The sequence below is a fragment of the Coffea arabica genome, chromosome 9e (assembly GCF_036785885.1).
Source record: "Coffea arabica cultivar ET-39 chromosome 9e, Coffea Arabica ET-39 HiFi, whole genome shotgun sequence".
NCBI classification, from domain to species: Eukaryota; Viridiplantae; Streptophyta; class Magnoliopsida; order Gentianales; family Rubiaceae; genus Coffea; species Coffea arabica.
In genome coordinates this window covers 38,913,590-38,929,747 of record NC_092327.1, presented here as the reverse complement: position 1 = coordinate 38,929,747, position 16,158 = coordinate 38,913,590, and the positions used below count along the sequence as shown (strand labels likewise).

Sequence of the window (16,158 nt, the reverse complement as noted above, 5' to 3'; positions counted from 1 at the left end):
TGAAGTAGATTTAGGGCAATTGATTGATTTTCTCAAATGTTAATGGAATCAATCACGTGTTATCACATGTTTGTTGAATTAAACATCTTAAAGAAGAAGCAATATAGCAGGTAATCTAAACAATAAGAATAAGAATAACTCACTTGATGGCACATAAGTAGTTAATTAATTAAGAAACAAAAAAAAAGAAATTTGTTAATCTATATGAGAAATTGTGTTTGGATTGCATTTTCCGTCATTTTTCATGGAAAAATTAACGATTTGATATATGTGAGGGAAAAAGGTGATAGGAAAATGTGATCACGAAAAACGACAATATTTTCCGACGGAAACAAGCAATCCAAACAAGGTCTTGCGATTTTTTGCTTGGGGGCAGTGGGGATAGAAAGTGAAGAGGAGTTCTTGATGGATGAACAGGGTATTCTGACTAGTTTTAGTTTTTTAGTTTAAAAATTTTCTTCGTTTTTTACTAATTTGTTAGTTAGCACGTGAGTTATTAGTTCTTAATTTTGTTGTTTAAATTTAGCTACTAGTTTGCTTCTTTATTTTGAAATTTAATTTAACAGACACATGACTAGACGTGACTAAATTCTGTTGTAAATTGGAAAAAATTCTTTAAATGTCCAAAATCTGCTTTAAATTGGAGACCAAATTTACTCTTGCGAAAACCTTAAGGACTAAAACTGCACATGTGCTAAACACGAACAACTAGATTTACTTTTGCCAAAACTCTAAGGACTAAAACCTTTTAAGGGAATAAAACTGCATTTTTCTCTATTTCCATCATGGCTCACTGTTACGGCATTCTGGATGTATTTGTGGCAGGTACGGTCATCAGGCAGATCGTCTCTAAGTAGTTCACGGTCAAGATTTGATAAAAAAAAATTGTACGATTCAGATCTTATCTTGTACTTCATTTTTAACAACATGTGTGGGACTCACAAAATTTTATTCTAAAATTACAGGTTGTTGAAAGTAAGTTACATCATGTAAAAAGAGAGTTATGCTGTGTGCAAAATGCATATAACCTTCAGGAACGATTGCAAAATGTATATAACCTGCAACCGCTCCTGCCGCTGGTCCATTCTGGATCTAATCTGTTTGCTTTCTGTGGAGGACCTAATCGAAATAAATACCAGACCCTTGGATCTTCTTCAAAAGTAGTATACCGTACTCTGTAGAATTTAATTCATCTCATCGATAACTATGCCTGTTTCAGAAACTCCTTTTTGCTCTTTTTTGGGTCTCTTCTAGTATTCCACCTTCTTAAGGGGGCCATCGCCTGTCATATTATTAATTCGCAGCTAATTCAGATACAAGACAAGTAATAAAAATGTACGTAGCTTATTTGTTTGACCACTTCAATACTTCTCCCACGCAAATCTGATCAGTAGTACTTCAGACAATGAAAAAAAAAAAGGTACAACATTCCTCATTTGATTTTCCAACTCTTAGCACTGAATTTTGTTTCTAACAAATATTAATTTCAATCAAAAAATTGTTACTCGATGGAGAACCACTTTGTTTTTATTAGTTACTGCCACTGGTAAGAACACGTAGTTTTTTATTTAAAGGAAAAAATTTAGATAATTTTGACTTCGATTATCACCACAGTTCAGAATAGGTTTTAAGAACCTTAGGTCACTTACATGGTACTTACAAATTATTCATCCATACAATCCTTAATTTTTATAAGGTAAATAGTTGCACTATAGAGGACTAGTGTATTTATTCGTTATTACTGCCACTGGTATAGAGTGATAAACACTTAACATATTTCTAACTCTTTTCGTAACATCAAGATGCTGATTTATTGTATCTGTGTCTATGGGGGTGGGATGGGGTTCTTGCACTTCATGATGCGTGCAACTAGTGAAAACTATAATGAAATGTTGCTGTGTGTGGAAAGGCAACAAGTCTTCCAACAGTAAGACAGTAGTATGCGGACCAGTAGACATTTTGTTAGCGACAAGCAATTTGGATAAAAATCATCCCTTGGACTCTAACATCACTTCTAAGAACACTATTATTATGTTTTGTTAGCAAAGCTAAAGAAAGAAGCCCGGTAGCTATCAAGCTTGGTTTTCAATTCGTAGATTGCTGGGATGCAATTGAAGGCTGATAGAAACCGTCCCAGGAATTAAACAGTTTAGTGAGCAGCAGTATAGGTGAGTAAATATACCGACCAAAGAACCTTTGATGGGTTTGAAATTCAAATGCAGGCGTCATGGCCACCAATATGCCTTTTTCCGACCTCATAAATGCATAATTGAAAGCTCCAGATTTGTTTCAGTGAGCTTTTTCATCGTTTCTTAGCTTTTGAGTAAATATCCCCAACCGCCTTTTTGCTGTTGGGTTGTTGGCAAATTCAATGCCCAGCTTCTCTTATATCTCATCCCAAATAATTTGCTCCTTTCTTCTCATATTGTCCCCCTCCTCCTTCTCCTCCTGTATTTCTCTTGACTTTTCGTGGACATGTACTAATTCCTTCCCAGACACAAAGTTCCTAGAAGAGGGTCACAAGCCATTATATTGTTTACTACTATCACAAAATTTGATTAGGTCTTCTCAGCGTATGTTGGCTTATCTGTGGTCACAAGGATTGTGTGTAGTCCCTCTTTGTTCACCCTTGCATCAGTTATAATATGAAGAAGGCTGTCATGTTCCTTCACATTGAAATTGAATCAGTTGTTACTTGCGTTGTTTGCAGGAACGTCCAACTAAAACAGAAGGCGGGTTTAGTGATAGTTAGCACATCAATAATACGGGATATTGGTGCGGTTCAATTAGAAAACCGTGCTCTCTTGTGCATAGAGCCCCGTTATTTGATTGAGCCGTGCCAATATCACGTATGGCTTCTACTGCTAATTATCACAACAACATTTCTCTGCTTGTTACAAAATCTTGAGCTAGCTGTACATGGAATCTCTCATCAGGTATTGAATTCATCAAATGTATCTCTATACTAGCTTAGTACTACTCCATATAGGCCTTCAAAACTTGCATCAACCAGCTTACTTACTTACCAAGTTGCAAAAGAGGTTTCTTTGTTCTTCCTTCTCTATCTGCTTCCAGGCAACGAACACAGGAGGAGTATAATCTCGTAGCAATATAGCAGAAAGTGGAAGCAGCAGGCAATATAGCAGAAAGTGGAAGCAGCAGGCAATATTCGGGGTGCTTAAGCTGGAACATCTGGCGTAATCTTACGGCAAAAACTTTAAATCAATCAACCATGATGTATTTTGTCACTCCTCAGGACTGGGAATCATCAGTTGAATGCAAGAGAACCTAGAAGCGTATCAGAGAAGCTCCTTGCTTACTTATGCAGTTGAGCAGCAATTGTAAATTGAGTATGCATCTGACCCACAAGTAGCTCTTGGCAATGGAAACATGTACCATCTTTCAACTTTCTTTTAGTTTCTACTGGTCTTTCTTTTACTAAAATATTAAGAATTATTGATCATGACTTTATTCAAGCCGTGAAGAGAGTTAACCACGATTTCCCATTATGAGAAAGGGTATTGTCATGTAGTTGGTGGAAATGAAGCTGGAATTGACAATGCTTTGGCGTTGCATTAATTTGCTTACCCCATAAGGGTTGTCCACTTTTTTTTTTTTTTTAGAAAGTGGTGTGGCAGGTGGAAGATTCTGTTTGTTTCTGTTTTTTAATTCTCATTATTATAGCTAACTTAAGGGGAAAAAGTTTGCAAAAGTGAACCATATGCAATATCTATAATGCAAATCCAAGATAATAATGACCATCTTTATCTATTCACTGTGTTTAGCTTCTGAGCACAAGTTTTGTCGTTTACAATATTGCAGCAACATAGGAGTCACAGTTGCATGTCGTGTGAGATTCATCTGCACGCGTGCATGCAGTTTGATGGGAATTAAACTCTCCCCATATTGATTTAGTCTCAACTGTTCAGCACTAACATGGCAGTCCTCATCTCCAATGCGAATATCCATGACATTTTAGAAGTCATGATTAAGGTGACATATATTATAAGCCTGTAAATCAGATGTGTAGTTCAAACCAAACGAAAAATAGATATATGTATACATATATATATGTGTGTGTGTGTGTGTGAAAAGGCCAGTGATCCATCGATTATGACTAGTGATCATGGAGATCATTTGCTTGTTTCAAAATGTATTCTCAAGCATGCGTGATGCCTAATTATGATGCTGACAATAGAAAGACAATGACAAAAACATAGCACCCACAATGCAAGGGCAATTTTACTACACAGCATCATGTTGCATAAAGCATTTGGGGCTCCATCCCTTGAAACAGCACAGGAATCAGTCAAGAAGTGATGAACACCTTCTTAATGAAAAAACGTGGGAGGAAAAAGGTACACTGAATTATAAAAGGTACAGCTCCCCATTATGCTGTTAACTAATTTACGACATCTCGAATTCTCAGAAGGTAAACTGCTGAGTGATTCCTGAACAAAACTAGGGCCTGCACTTATATTGAGCATTGACCCCACAATGGACGAAAGGAGACAATGGAAATTTGGAACATTATATATGTTTCTGCAATGTACTTGCACAGTTGCACTGAATGAAGGAACAGCGCCTAATTCTGTCATTCTCAGTGATGTTATCTAAAATATTTGTGAGTTTATTGACAGTAATCTTCAATTTTATTTTGGAAATAAATAAACGAGGTGATCACCGATACAATAGTACAGTTCTATCCTTGTTTGGATTACCATTTTTTCTCAAAAAATATTTACATTCTTTGTGGACACATTTCATAATCACTTTTTTATCTCACATCTATTAAATCGTTACAAACACATTTTTTTACAAAAGCTCCAGAAAATAATAATTCAAATGCTCTAGTTTTAGGTCTTATTGCCATTTTTACCATTTAGCCTGTCCCATGGCCCATCTTAACATAATTCTTGCTGTTCGTACCCTATAGGAGTCCTCAACTTTGGCGTAATCTGCAACTGATTCTTTATCTAAGCTTTAAGTGATTTTTAGACTTGAAATTTCCTTGAAATTTTGTCAGTCAATATAGCAATAAAATTTCATTTTGAAGTTAAATCACTGCAAGGGATTCAGTTTTCATCTTTTCATTTTTCTAGCTTAAAATTTTCCTGTTATATTACTGCCATTAATGTAAATGTACAGCAGATATAACGCAAAAGCCAGGTTGATCCCCATTGAGAAGTCTAGCAATTCAAAAAAATTTATTTATTTTTCTTCAACACTATATATATATTCTGTTCAAATCTTGAATCTTCACCAACATGGTCATGTCATCTGTTTCTTGTATCCGTTTATGACTTTGTATCAAGCATGCTTGAATATCAATCATATGTTTAAGCCGCATGTAAGGAAAATAAGGGCAAAGACAATAACATTTAAAACAGCTTCAATTAAAAACCATATCTACTACCTTAGAAGATATAAAAGAAAAATTACGATTACCTGTGGTAGAGAGGATTTTCAGAGATGCTACAAGGTAACCAGTATGGAAGTCAGAATGAGTATAGCTTGTGTTTGAAGAGATCCATAACCATTAATTACAGCTTTCTGAAAGCATGCATTCCCAAGAAATTAGTGTCATTTAGATCTAAGCTTGATCTTCACATTAAGAAAGAATTATACTAGTAATAGTTTACAGACCTCCAAATACTGAAGTCTTCTACAAATAGTTTTTCTGTGTCTTGGCAGGGGCTATATATTACAGGCAGCTTGAACAGCCTCAACGATACCAGAAACTAGTATTATTATCTTGGAAGAGAACAGCACATTGTTCTTGCCTACTTAAAATTTAATACCATGGAGTGATTTTTTTTTTTTCTTCAGTGCCTCTGAATCTCTCTGATTCTCCAAGGAGACGTGGAAATTCTACCGCATCTCTAGTCAAATGTAGCTGCAGGTGTGGTGCATCAGATAGTTCCACCCCATTACAATCTAGCAAATTAGTTTCTTCATTGAATTTGACACAGAACTTCTCCTCAAGCTGCAGCTCTGTTAGATATAGCCATATGCATCATTTTGTATGTTGGTGCAATATATTGTAATTTGATGGCCTCAGTTGGACAAAATAAATGTGTCTACCATACAAAATTTGACTTCCTTTTAAAGAACTAAGATTTCATTATGTGATAAAGAAAGAGTGTTATTACAACAGCAAATAATTAAGTTTCTGTGATCATGAAAGCTCAATTGACATTATTCTAAGTAGAATTTTCATATTGTCCCTTATAAGCTAAGATCCTACCAGGTGTTGAAAAGTCATTTCCGGTTTTACGTGTTAAGTAGTTTAGTAATACGTTTCTATGGCAAACAGGAATTTTGTTTTCTTATAATCAGAACAAAACGTGAAACATGGAGCTTGGAGTTCGCTGCGTACCTGTGTCAGCTTTACAATCTATCCTACATTCACTTGGTTGCAGATGGAATTACCCTGCATAAGAATCTTTTTAAGGAGAGTCGGAGACATGATATACATTCAAAGTTTGGAATGTACAAGTTCACAAGATCATGTAGATGCCAATAGGGAAATCTTTTACAAATTTAAAGTTTAAATCATGGTAAGAGAGAGATCAATTCCCGTGATATGTCCATTATCACCATTAGCTACAGAGCCTAGACATCATGATCATATCCTATTTTCTTGTTTCAGTAAAATAATCTCTTCTTTGAAAGATAGGAGACCAATGGATCAAGTTGCAGCACTCTATCACAAGCATGCTTCAAAGATTCGGCTGAGTCGTCATTGGAACGGGGCTTTTCGATCCGATATCGGGACGAGATGACTCTGAAATAATGAATCGCCTAGAATTAGGCTGAGACGTCTTCAAGACGGATAGAAACGGCCGAGTCACCCCGAGTCAGCTCGAATTTTTATTATTTTTACTAATTTTTTTAATTATTTTTTATCATATTTTTTTATAATTTTTAGAATATTAAATATTTCAAAAATTTGCGTCTCGCCGAGACCACGACCGCAACCGCTACCACTACTTTGAACCATGGGCACAAGACCAGAAACACTGAAATAATCAGCTAAGGAAATGCTAGATATGGAAAAGTGTATACAGCTCATTTCACTTCTTCTGTCCTCAGGTTTAGGTTTGATACCTGTAACTAATAGTACTTATTAGATAGTGTTTCTAAGATTTCTCTGCAGAAAACTTGAGATAAGGAAAACTTCAGGAGAATCCATTCGTTTAAGATTAGGCAACATAGACAAGTACCAGTAACATATTTCTTTGTATCTCAACCACAATTTATATGTGTGCTTCCTAATCTTTCAGCTCCACACTTCGTTTCGCTGCATCTTCATTTCTATGCACAATCAAACCGTGTAAACTTCTTTTTACATTGTCATTTACTTCAGTTAGCAACTTTACCCTTTAAAAAAAAATGGAATGATTGCAAATATAAACGAGATTGAAATTCATGTTGGCACACCGAAAATTTGTTATCGACACCATACTCGAGTTTTTGTTTCGATGTAAAAAGTAAAAAATACCGTAATCCTTCATTGAAATTGCATGCTAATTAAGAATATGGAGCGGTATTAATTGCAGTGGGGGGCAAAAATTACTACTTGGTTATTGTGAGAACATGCTTAAAAAAATAAAGGATATGTTATTAACGAACTTAGGAATGCCACTATCAATTGCTGAAATAAATAACACAACCATATCTTTCATTAAAAGAAAAAGAAATAAGATACGCCTAGTTTCCTGTAAGAAGCAGTAAACTACTAGACTTATAGCTAGTTTGGGAGTTTAGGATAGAAAAGAAAAGAAAAGAAACCTTAAGTTATGAAAGAAAAGAAAGGATGAGAAAAGAAAAGAAGAGATTTTGATGTTGTTTGGGAGTTTAAAGAAAGAAGTGGAAAGATTTTGGATATACATGTCATTAAAAATTTATTCAATAACCATTTAAGGACATAATTGGCATTTTGAAAAAAATTTGTAGCCACTTTCCAATTTCTGTCCAAATCGGGGCAAAATGGGCGGAAAGCTTTTCTCTACTATAGCTTCAAAATGAATCTGATCAAATCAGTCCGTTTCTTTTCTTTTCTGACATAAAAAACCTCCCAAAGAGTGGAAAATCAATTCCCTCGGTTACTTTCTTTTCTTTTCTGATCAAATCTCTCCTCCCAAATGCACTATTAGAGTTTTTCTTGCTATGAGATTGAAAGTTTGAATGGGATGGAAAGGTTGTAGAGAAGGGTGGGAGGTTTAATAATAAAAAAAAAAAAGAGTAAACTACTAAATTATTGCAGGAGGATATTTGAGTTATCTAGGATTCAAGATTATCCTATAAGCCCAAGTGCCAAACAATAACTAACCCATGAAAGTGTTAGACCTTTGTGAGGCAATCATCCTAACCCAGTCTTTAACATTTTACCGAGACACCTGTGTGACTGGTCGTACTTTTTGGGCTTCAAAAACTCGATAACAATTAATTAATAGTGGGAGAGACGCTAAAGTGAATGGCAAGGTGTATGCCAGCATAAGATTTCAGGGGGAAAGAAACCCACCTATAGACTAAACGAGTGCAGTACTGCATACCTTTTGAATATAAGGACGAGTCACGAGTGCAAGGATTTAAACCCTTAACGGATACAGAACGAGAACCCCTAAGTTCAAGGATCCTACGTCTGTATCTCGAGAAATTATGTAGGGTAAATTTTATATTTTTATACGTAGTTTTGTCTATTTTAATTGATAATTTTATTATTATTGTTGGTTGTAATTGGAGCGCTTGACGTGCTGGCAAAGGAAAAATGTTCCGATGGCTGTTTACTAAGACGGATCCCTTAGTGAGGTCTCGTGGATCTGTCTGCGGCTCCGGTCCTAAGGTTGGTTCCGATGAAGTCCAGTGCCGGACTTCAAGTCGAATTTTGAGTTGGACTAGGGTTGCAAATGAGCCGATCCAAGTCGAGTTTTGGCCTAATCGAATCGAGTCTTAACTTATTTTTATTGAACTCGAACTCGAACTCGAGCTCGAGCTTGATGAGCTGACAATTTAAAGTTCGAGCTCGAAAAAAATAAAAAATAATTATTTTATTTTTTAAAAAAATAGATAAAATAATATTTTTTTAATAAATAATAAAATATTAAGGATATATATGTAATTTTACTATCAAAATAAAAAATATATATATATATATAATTAAAATTAAAATATATATATATATATATATATATTGACTCGAACTCGCGAGTTAACGAGTTTAATATTTTGAGCTCGAGTTCGAGCTCGAATTTAACTCGAGCCAGTTCGAGCTCGATATTGATCAATTCGACTTAAACCGCTCGCGAGCGGCTCGGTTCGTTTGCAGCCCTAAGTTGGACATTGTCTGAGCTTCCACGATGGTTAGGCACAAGTTTAGTTCATTTAAGGTTTTTTCTTATGTTTTTGTATCCTTTTTAGTCCATGACTTTTTAGTCTATAAATAGGGAGTTTATTTCTGAAGTAATCCTTTTTAGAAAAAAACATTCCCAGCATGATGTTCTTTTGTAAATTATTACCGTTTTTATCTTTTTTATGCCACGTAAGCTCCCATTTTAAATGCAGGAAGGTCTCACTTAAATGAACATTCTCATTGCTGTAATCTTACTTAGTTCGTACTCAAAATTCAAATGCCCAAAAACCAAATCCAAAGCAAAAAAAAGGGCAACAAACATAAGATTCCACATTTGATTAACAGATAAGATATTATAATTAAGATGTATTTTATATTTTAAACTCTTCAACCATTCAAGTTCCTTTATATTAAGCCAATAGGATTCGATATTGGGTTTTTTGGAAATAATCATCATGTTACTTCCAAGAATTAGAGATCCTGACTTTTGATCTCCCTATACTCTTTTCGCTTCTTAAGTCCCATCATTCCACTACCAAACTTTTTTTTTTTAAAAAAAAGTTACTCATAAAAAATGAAAATGCTATAATCATTTTACAATAATTAAGCGTTAATCAAATTAGAGTTTTTTCCTATGTTTTTTTTAAAAAAAGTTACTCATAAAAAATGAAAATGCTATAATCATTTTACAATAATTAAGCGTTAATCAAATTAGAGTTTTTTCCTATGTTTATTGCCTCGGTTTTTTTTTTTTTATTTTTCATCCTAGAATTTTGCTTTCTACATTTGCATTTCAAGTGCAAATGTGGAAATCAATAATTATGAGGTAGAAAAAAGTGAATAGTATTATAGTAAAGAATAATTTCAAAAACCTCTTCCAAGATTTCTAATAATCTCATGTTGCACACCTCTATATTCAAATATTGTACTGACAATGCTTTTTTAAGGACTCTAAATGATTATAATAATCTTCCCAAACTTTACAAAAAGTAATAAAATGCCTATCAAACTTAAAAAACATATCACCAAGAGTCTGCCCATCACCAAATACTGTATCACTCCCATGCTACTTTTTTCCTATAGTTTCAATCCACTTTTTTTCCCTATACAAGTTTTCTTATCCTTTCCATAATCCAAATCTCCATGTCTCACAAATTTCAGTGTTAATCATGCTTTTTAATTGACTCATCTCTTACTCTTTCTATTTGTTCTCATTTTTTTTTTTTATCAAAGTTTAATAAACAGTTGCAAACACAAATATTAAATTGTAAATTTGGCCAAAGGAATATGGAGGAAATGATTTAGGCCTAAGGCAAGACTATTCAAGAGTAGGAGAAAAACAAAAATATATTCATTGAATAATTTGATTTAACTATACAAACTCCATAATGAAAATTTGAGGTATTGATATGAAATTTTTCCCTTACATCAGCCACATAAAACCCACAACTACTATTCAGGAAAGGTATGCATAATTTTTTAGAGGCGAAGGGAGCTAAATGTAATTGTCATAAATCTTAGAGCAGGTTTATGATATTATCCCTTAGAACAAGGAGGAGGTTTGTTGATACGAGGTCTCACAACATTCAAGATGGAAGTTCAAGTTGCATAAAAAAGATTAAAAAGGTAATAATTTGTAAAAAAGCATCACACTAGGCATATTTCTTCTAAACAAGGGGACTTTGGAAATAAACTCTATAAATAGGTATATATAGGGGTTTTTGTAATCATTATTCTTTTATCAAATATCAATGGAATATTAAATGATTATTTCAATTATTGAGAGTTTTTCTCGTTTTTATGAATCATTGACTCATGTTCGCCTAACGTTTTTCCTTTGTACGGTATTATATTTGAAGTCCATTCATGCAACGTTTATCTTTTGAAGGATGTTTGCTGCGCTTTCGTTACCGCATCAATAACTTGCAATCAAGAGTGCATTCTGTGCTTTACCTAGTGTTCAATTCACTTCAGGGGAAAAGATTTGTAGCTAACATTGCCCGGTGTATGATATGTTTGCATACAAAGGCTACAAAGCGGTAGACACAAATGATAGGGTGCATATTAGTTAGCAAATTTGCAATTATTTTCTTGTGATTTTGATCAAATATTACATTATTTGATAGATTCTATTTATATTTGACTGTTAATTTTGATGGTAGGAATTTGAAATGAAAAAGAGTAAAAAGGGGTTAAATGAGGAAATTTTCCAGCAAAAGACTCTTAACCAGTTCAGTATGGGCACACCTAAGTCCAGCCTTCGAAGTCCGGGAAATTCTGGATTTGGCATTCATTGAGGTTTCCTATTCTAATTTGGATGTTGGTGGGATTCTTTCCTAATACAAGAGTGCCCTTCATGTGAAACAAATTGATTAGTCCATATTAGAGTAGGAGTTAGTCCAAATTATTCTATTCTATCCCGGTAAGAGTAGGGATTTTATCCTAACAACTAGATCAGTAGAAAGCAATTTAGAAGTAGGGTGGAGACTTTTTCCTTTTTTCTTTCCAAGAAGTAAAACAATGACTTTTGCTTCTCTTCTTGGCCGCATGACTTTTATAATTCTTGACACTTACGCGTGGAATTTTTCTTCAATGAGGAACAATTAATTCTCTCTTTCTAGTCAAGGGACAACGGAAGATTTGATTCAATTACAACTGCGATATGAAATTGAATTTATTAGTTTCTTTTATTCATTGATATTTATATATTTTCTGATTTAATTTCTCATGATTGTTACTTTGGTTGAATATCAAGAGACCGGTATTTGAATTAACGGAATAACCTACTCCCAATTAAGACATTTAATCTATAATTGTTTGACTACCTTAAATTAGTAGTAACTAGTATGATTGAACTTGTGTCAGGTAAACATATGATCTAAGTTAAATGAACCATCGTACTATTTTTATTGATTAAAATAGTGTTTTTCTTGTTTTTAAGACAACTAGGAAATTGAATCCTATGGTCATACCTAGGGTTGTTTGCTGATTAGAGAAATAGTTAATGGTCGTACCAAGTTGATTGTCAGAGTTTGTTGGCAATAATAACCTATTTATTAATGAATAACTAAGATTATTATTGTATTAATGAGCAATTGTGTGACTCACTTCTAAAGTTTATCCTTGGCCAGAGATCTTTTTATTATTGATTAATTTTAATTTATTTTTTTATTTAATTATTTTTGATTAAGTGAATTAATTTATTTTCATTCTGCGCAAAAACTCCCCATTTAATTTTTGCTTAAAAGAAAACAATTTTTTTAATTCGCATGAAGACGAACCTATTTACCGCTATACTCAGTTATATACTTTTCACGGGTAGGATTTTATTATTGTGCATGCTTGACACATGTCAACAAATATTCATCAGCAAAAATGGTGATCGAGCTGCCTGGCGAGGCATCTGGCAAGAGACTCGAGCTTTGTGTCCTACTCTCTGCGTGTGATCTTTAAGCCAATTTTTTAAGTTCAAAGCTTCCGATTGCCTTCCCACATCAGAAACTGAATGTGATCCACATAGAGAGATGACGAAGAAAACAAGATAGTGCACATCTCTTGCCTTTTTTTTCCCCCATCGATATAGAATTAGAGCTAGGGCGAAAAGGCAAACAGAATTATCCAGCCAACGAGTTCACATGTAACTAGGCTTAGTGACATGCTACATTAGACATACATGATTCTTGGCTGTGAAGAATACCCATTTCGAAGCAGTACATGCTTCATTCAATTAGTTTTCACCACAAAAAAAAAAAAAACACCAAAACAAGAACTTCCCTAACTGTCAATGGCAAGATCATCTCATATTATGACCTCTTTATTTTGATAAAAGATGGTGGCAACTCTCAAACTAAAACATCTCAACGCTTTTGGGGACTAATGTAACTTACAAATAATTTGTCGGACCACACATAAAAAGTTGTTGTTCGGTCATAATTAACAGCGTTTATTCACTTCCACAATCCATTCCCTTTGTTGTTAAATGGAAAGATACAGTTTCCTATTGCTGCTAGCTATCGGTGCTTAATTAGTCAGCTATATCTTTAACACTCATATCCATATCCATAGTTTTTTTTTTTTTTTGGAACCTTCCATATCCATAGTTTTTACAAGGGTAAAACATACATCACGTGTGCTTGGAAACTAGTCTTTTGGGAATTATCTGGTTAAACACCATAAAATCCACAAGAAACTATCTATCTTCAAGCAGGACATTGTGAAACCATTTAAATATTTAACCTCCGAACAAATGTAGTCCTTAATTACATGCCTGTCTATATTTTTGTTTGGGGATATAGAGAGAGACCAACTCAATGATAATTATGCGCAGACAATGAGATAAATAAGTACATAAGGATTCTGTTGTTCTTTGTTGTGGCTCGGAGAATATACCAACTGCAAATGATAAGTAGGATTAATACATAAAGTAAAAGAAAAATCAATGAAAAAAATTTGCAATGTAGGGAGAGTACAATAAGCTAGTCAGCACTAAATTCTTTTCATATATATATATATATATATATATATATATATGATATCTGGATGCTGGATACAAATCTTCCCGACAAAATTCCAGATTCTAAAACTGTTTTCTCTGTCACAAGAAGCTGTTCAAGGGAAAGGTGACAAAAAACCTATGCCCCCCTTTCACCTCTTCCAGCATGAATTTTTTTTTTTTTTTTTTTTATAAATCCTAATCCTATTTAGTCATGCAACTAAAATTTAAAAAGAAAAGAAAACATTGGGCCCTTGATCTAATGATAAGAGCCAATGAAAAGGACTCGTGATGATGATGATGATATTTTTTCTTTTTTGAGAGGATGATGATATTGGTTTAATGGAGGCATTTTTCTGATTCCCTTCCTTATTCATGAAAATGACGGTGATGGAAGAGCCTGTCAGGAAGACGATCTAGTGAAAAGATTATGACTCTAGGAAACCAGTTTTTGCCAAAATGGCATTCCTCAATGTGCAAAGGTCTCTTCCTTTGAGAGTCCTCCCAACTCCTTCACACATGGAGTAAGAAACAACTGGATTCCTTGCCATCCTCCTTGAAATAATTTCATGCGGTGGGATCATTTCCTCGCTATCATCATCATCATCATCACACTTCGCAGAATCAGCAGAAAGACGGCCATGATCATCAGTCTTCACAGCACATGCACCTTTCCTCGAGTGGCTGTTGATATCCGGTGAATTCTTGCTGGTACCATAGATTTCGGACCAGTTGGGAATGTCCAAAGGAGCAGATGATTGGTTAGGGTGATGATAACGTTGATGCACCACCAGCTCCACCGCCGCCCGGGGATCAAAGCTGCCGCTGGGAACTCTCGGAACCACTCTTGGAAGAGGAGGAATGCGGCATGCAGATGGAGACTCCTTAGCTTTTCTGGACTTCAAACCTGAGCTGTCTCTTTCCCTCATCGCTCCCCACACATCTTCTTCTTGCATATCTTGTTCTTCCAACATTGACTCCTTCTTTCCATCTCCCCCAGTGCAAAACTCAGCCATTGTCAAAAGCCCTTCAGACTTTAAGACCCAAAACATCAAGAAAAGGATAGGGAAATGATGAATTCCCAATATCCCCACCGCCACCGAAACACATGAAATATATAGGACGAAGGGTTGGGTTTTTGGCGTGATGGGTCAGGAGGAGGGTGAGGATGGAATCTAGCTTGATGTGCTTTGGCTCAGCAGGTAAATAGGAAATGAAAAAAGAGAAAGAAAGAAACGGGTTTTGGTGCACCTCTTCACAGAACCAACCAAAAAAGAAAAGTAGGAGTAAGAAGTTTTGTGAGAGCTAGCTAGCCCCAGAAACTAATACCACCTCTCTGGCATGCAAAACTCCAAAATAATTCACAGATTTCAAGGGGACTTCAAAACGAGTCTGCTGCGGTATCAGTGGGAAAAAGACAATCACCACAGAAATACTAGTAAATGACATGGGCTGTGAACTATCTTGGCCATCAGATCAGATCAGAAGAATACGTAACTGAAATAAATAAAAAGCCGAGTTAAAGGGGAAAAAAAGGAAAAGGGATCAGAATCTCAGTTCCCGCAATTTGTTGTTGTACCTTTATGTTATGGTTCATACATACTACCACTTTCTCATGTAACTGGAAACAGTTTTGATATTGAAAGCTGCTTTCTTGGTAGTACGAAAAAGGGGTCTAAAAACGCCCACAGGAAGTTGTAGCTACCATATGGGACAAGAGAAGAGATAGACACACTAGGGAAGCGGTGGTGAGGGGCATCAGGATAAGGGCATTCTGGACTTAGGAGGAGGCACAGGAAAGACCATATAGCCAACTGTCGTGGCACCAATTTTTTCCCACTCTTGATGTAGGGATTTTTTTTTTTTTGGTTTCTGTTGACATTGATGGAATCCATTGATTGCAATAGGTTATTAGTAATTTAGTACAAGGCCATAAATGTGCTTAAATACATAGACATTATCAAAGGCTATAAATTCCTCTGAAGTATCAAAAAAGTCTGGTGTGTGATTGGGTAAGGTGGAAAAGAACACTTGGTGGATGCAGCCAACCTCACACTGAATTCTGTAGCAGGCAGCCTTCTCTTCCCTCTGCCCTTATCCAACTCTCAGTCGTAGTTAGTCGTAGTTAATAAAAGACTTTGCATTAAACCAGAGAAAGGCCAGCCATGAAATGAAATGAATTATAGTTTCTTTTTGTGCCTAGGAGAAGGTGCTAATGCAGTAAAAGCATTTGGTTGGCTGATGCTGCATTGAGATTTGTGGTGTGTGTGTGTGTTTTGGTTTGATCCATCACTACTGGCCCTGCTGTGGA

At 35.1% G+C, this 16,158-nt stretch overlaps 1 protein-coding gene across 1 annotated transcript; it reads right to left on the bottom strand.

The window, feature by feature from the left end:
• Positions 1-13,741: 13,741 nt before the first annotated feature.
• LOC113709266 (uncharacterized) lies at positions 13,742-15,371 on the bottom strand. Its single transcript, XM_027231989.2, has one exon. The coding sequence runs from the start codon at positions 14,897-14,899 to the stop codon at positions 14,276-14,278; it is 624 nt and encodes a 207-aa protein (XP_027087790.2). The 5' UTR covers positions 14,900-15,371; the 3' UTR covers positions 13,742-14,275.
• Between the last annotated feature and the right edge of the window lie 787 nt (positions 15,372-16,158).

Coding starts and splice junctions, on each gene's coding strand:
- LOC113709266 (XM_027231989.2), bottom strand. CDS start 14,899: ATGTTTTGGGTCTTAAAGTCTGAAGGGCTTTTGACAATGGCTGAGTTT.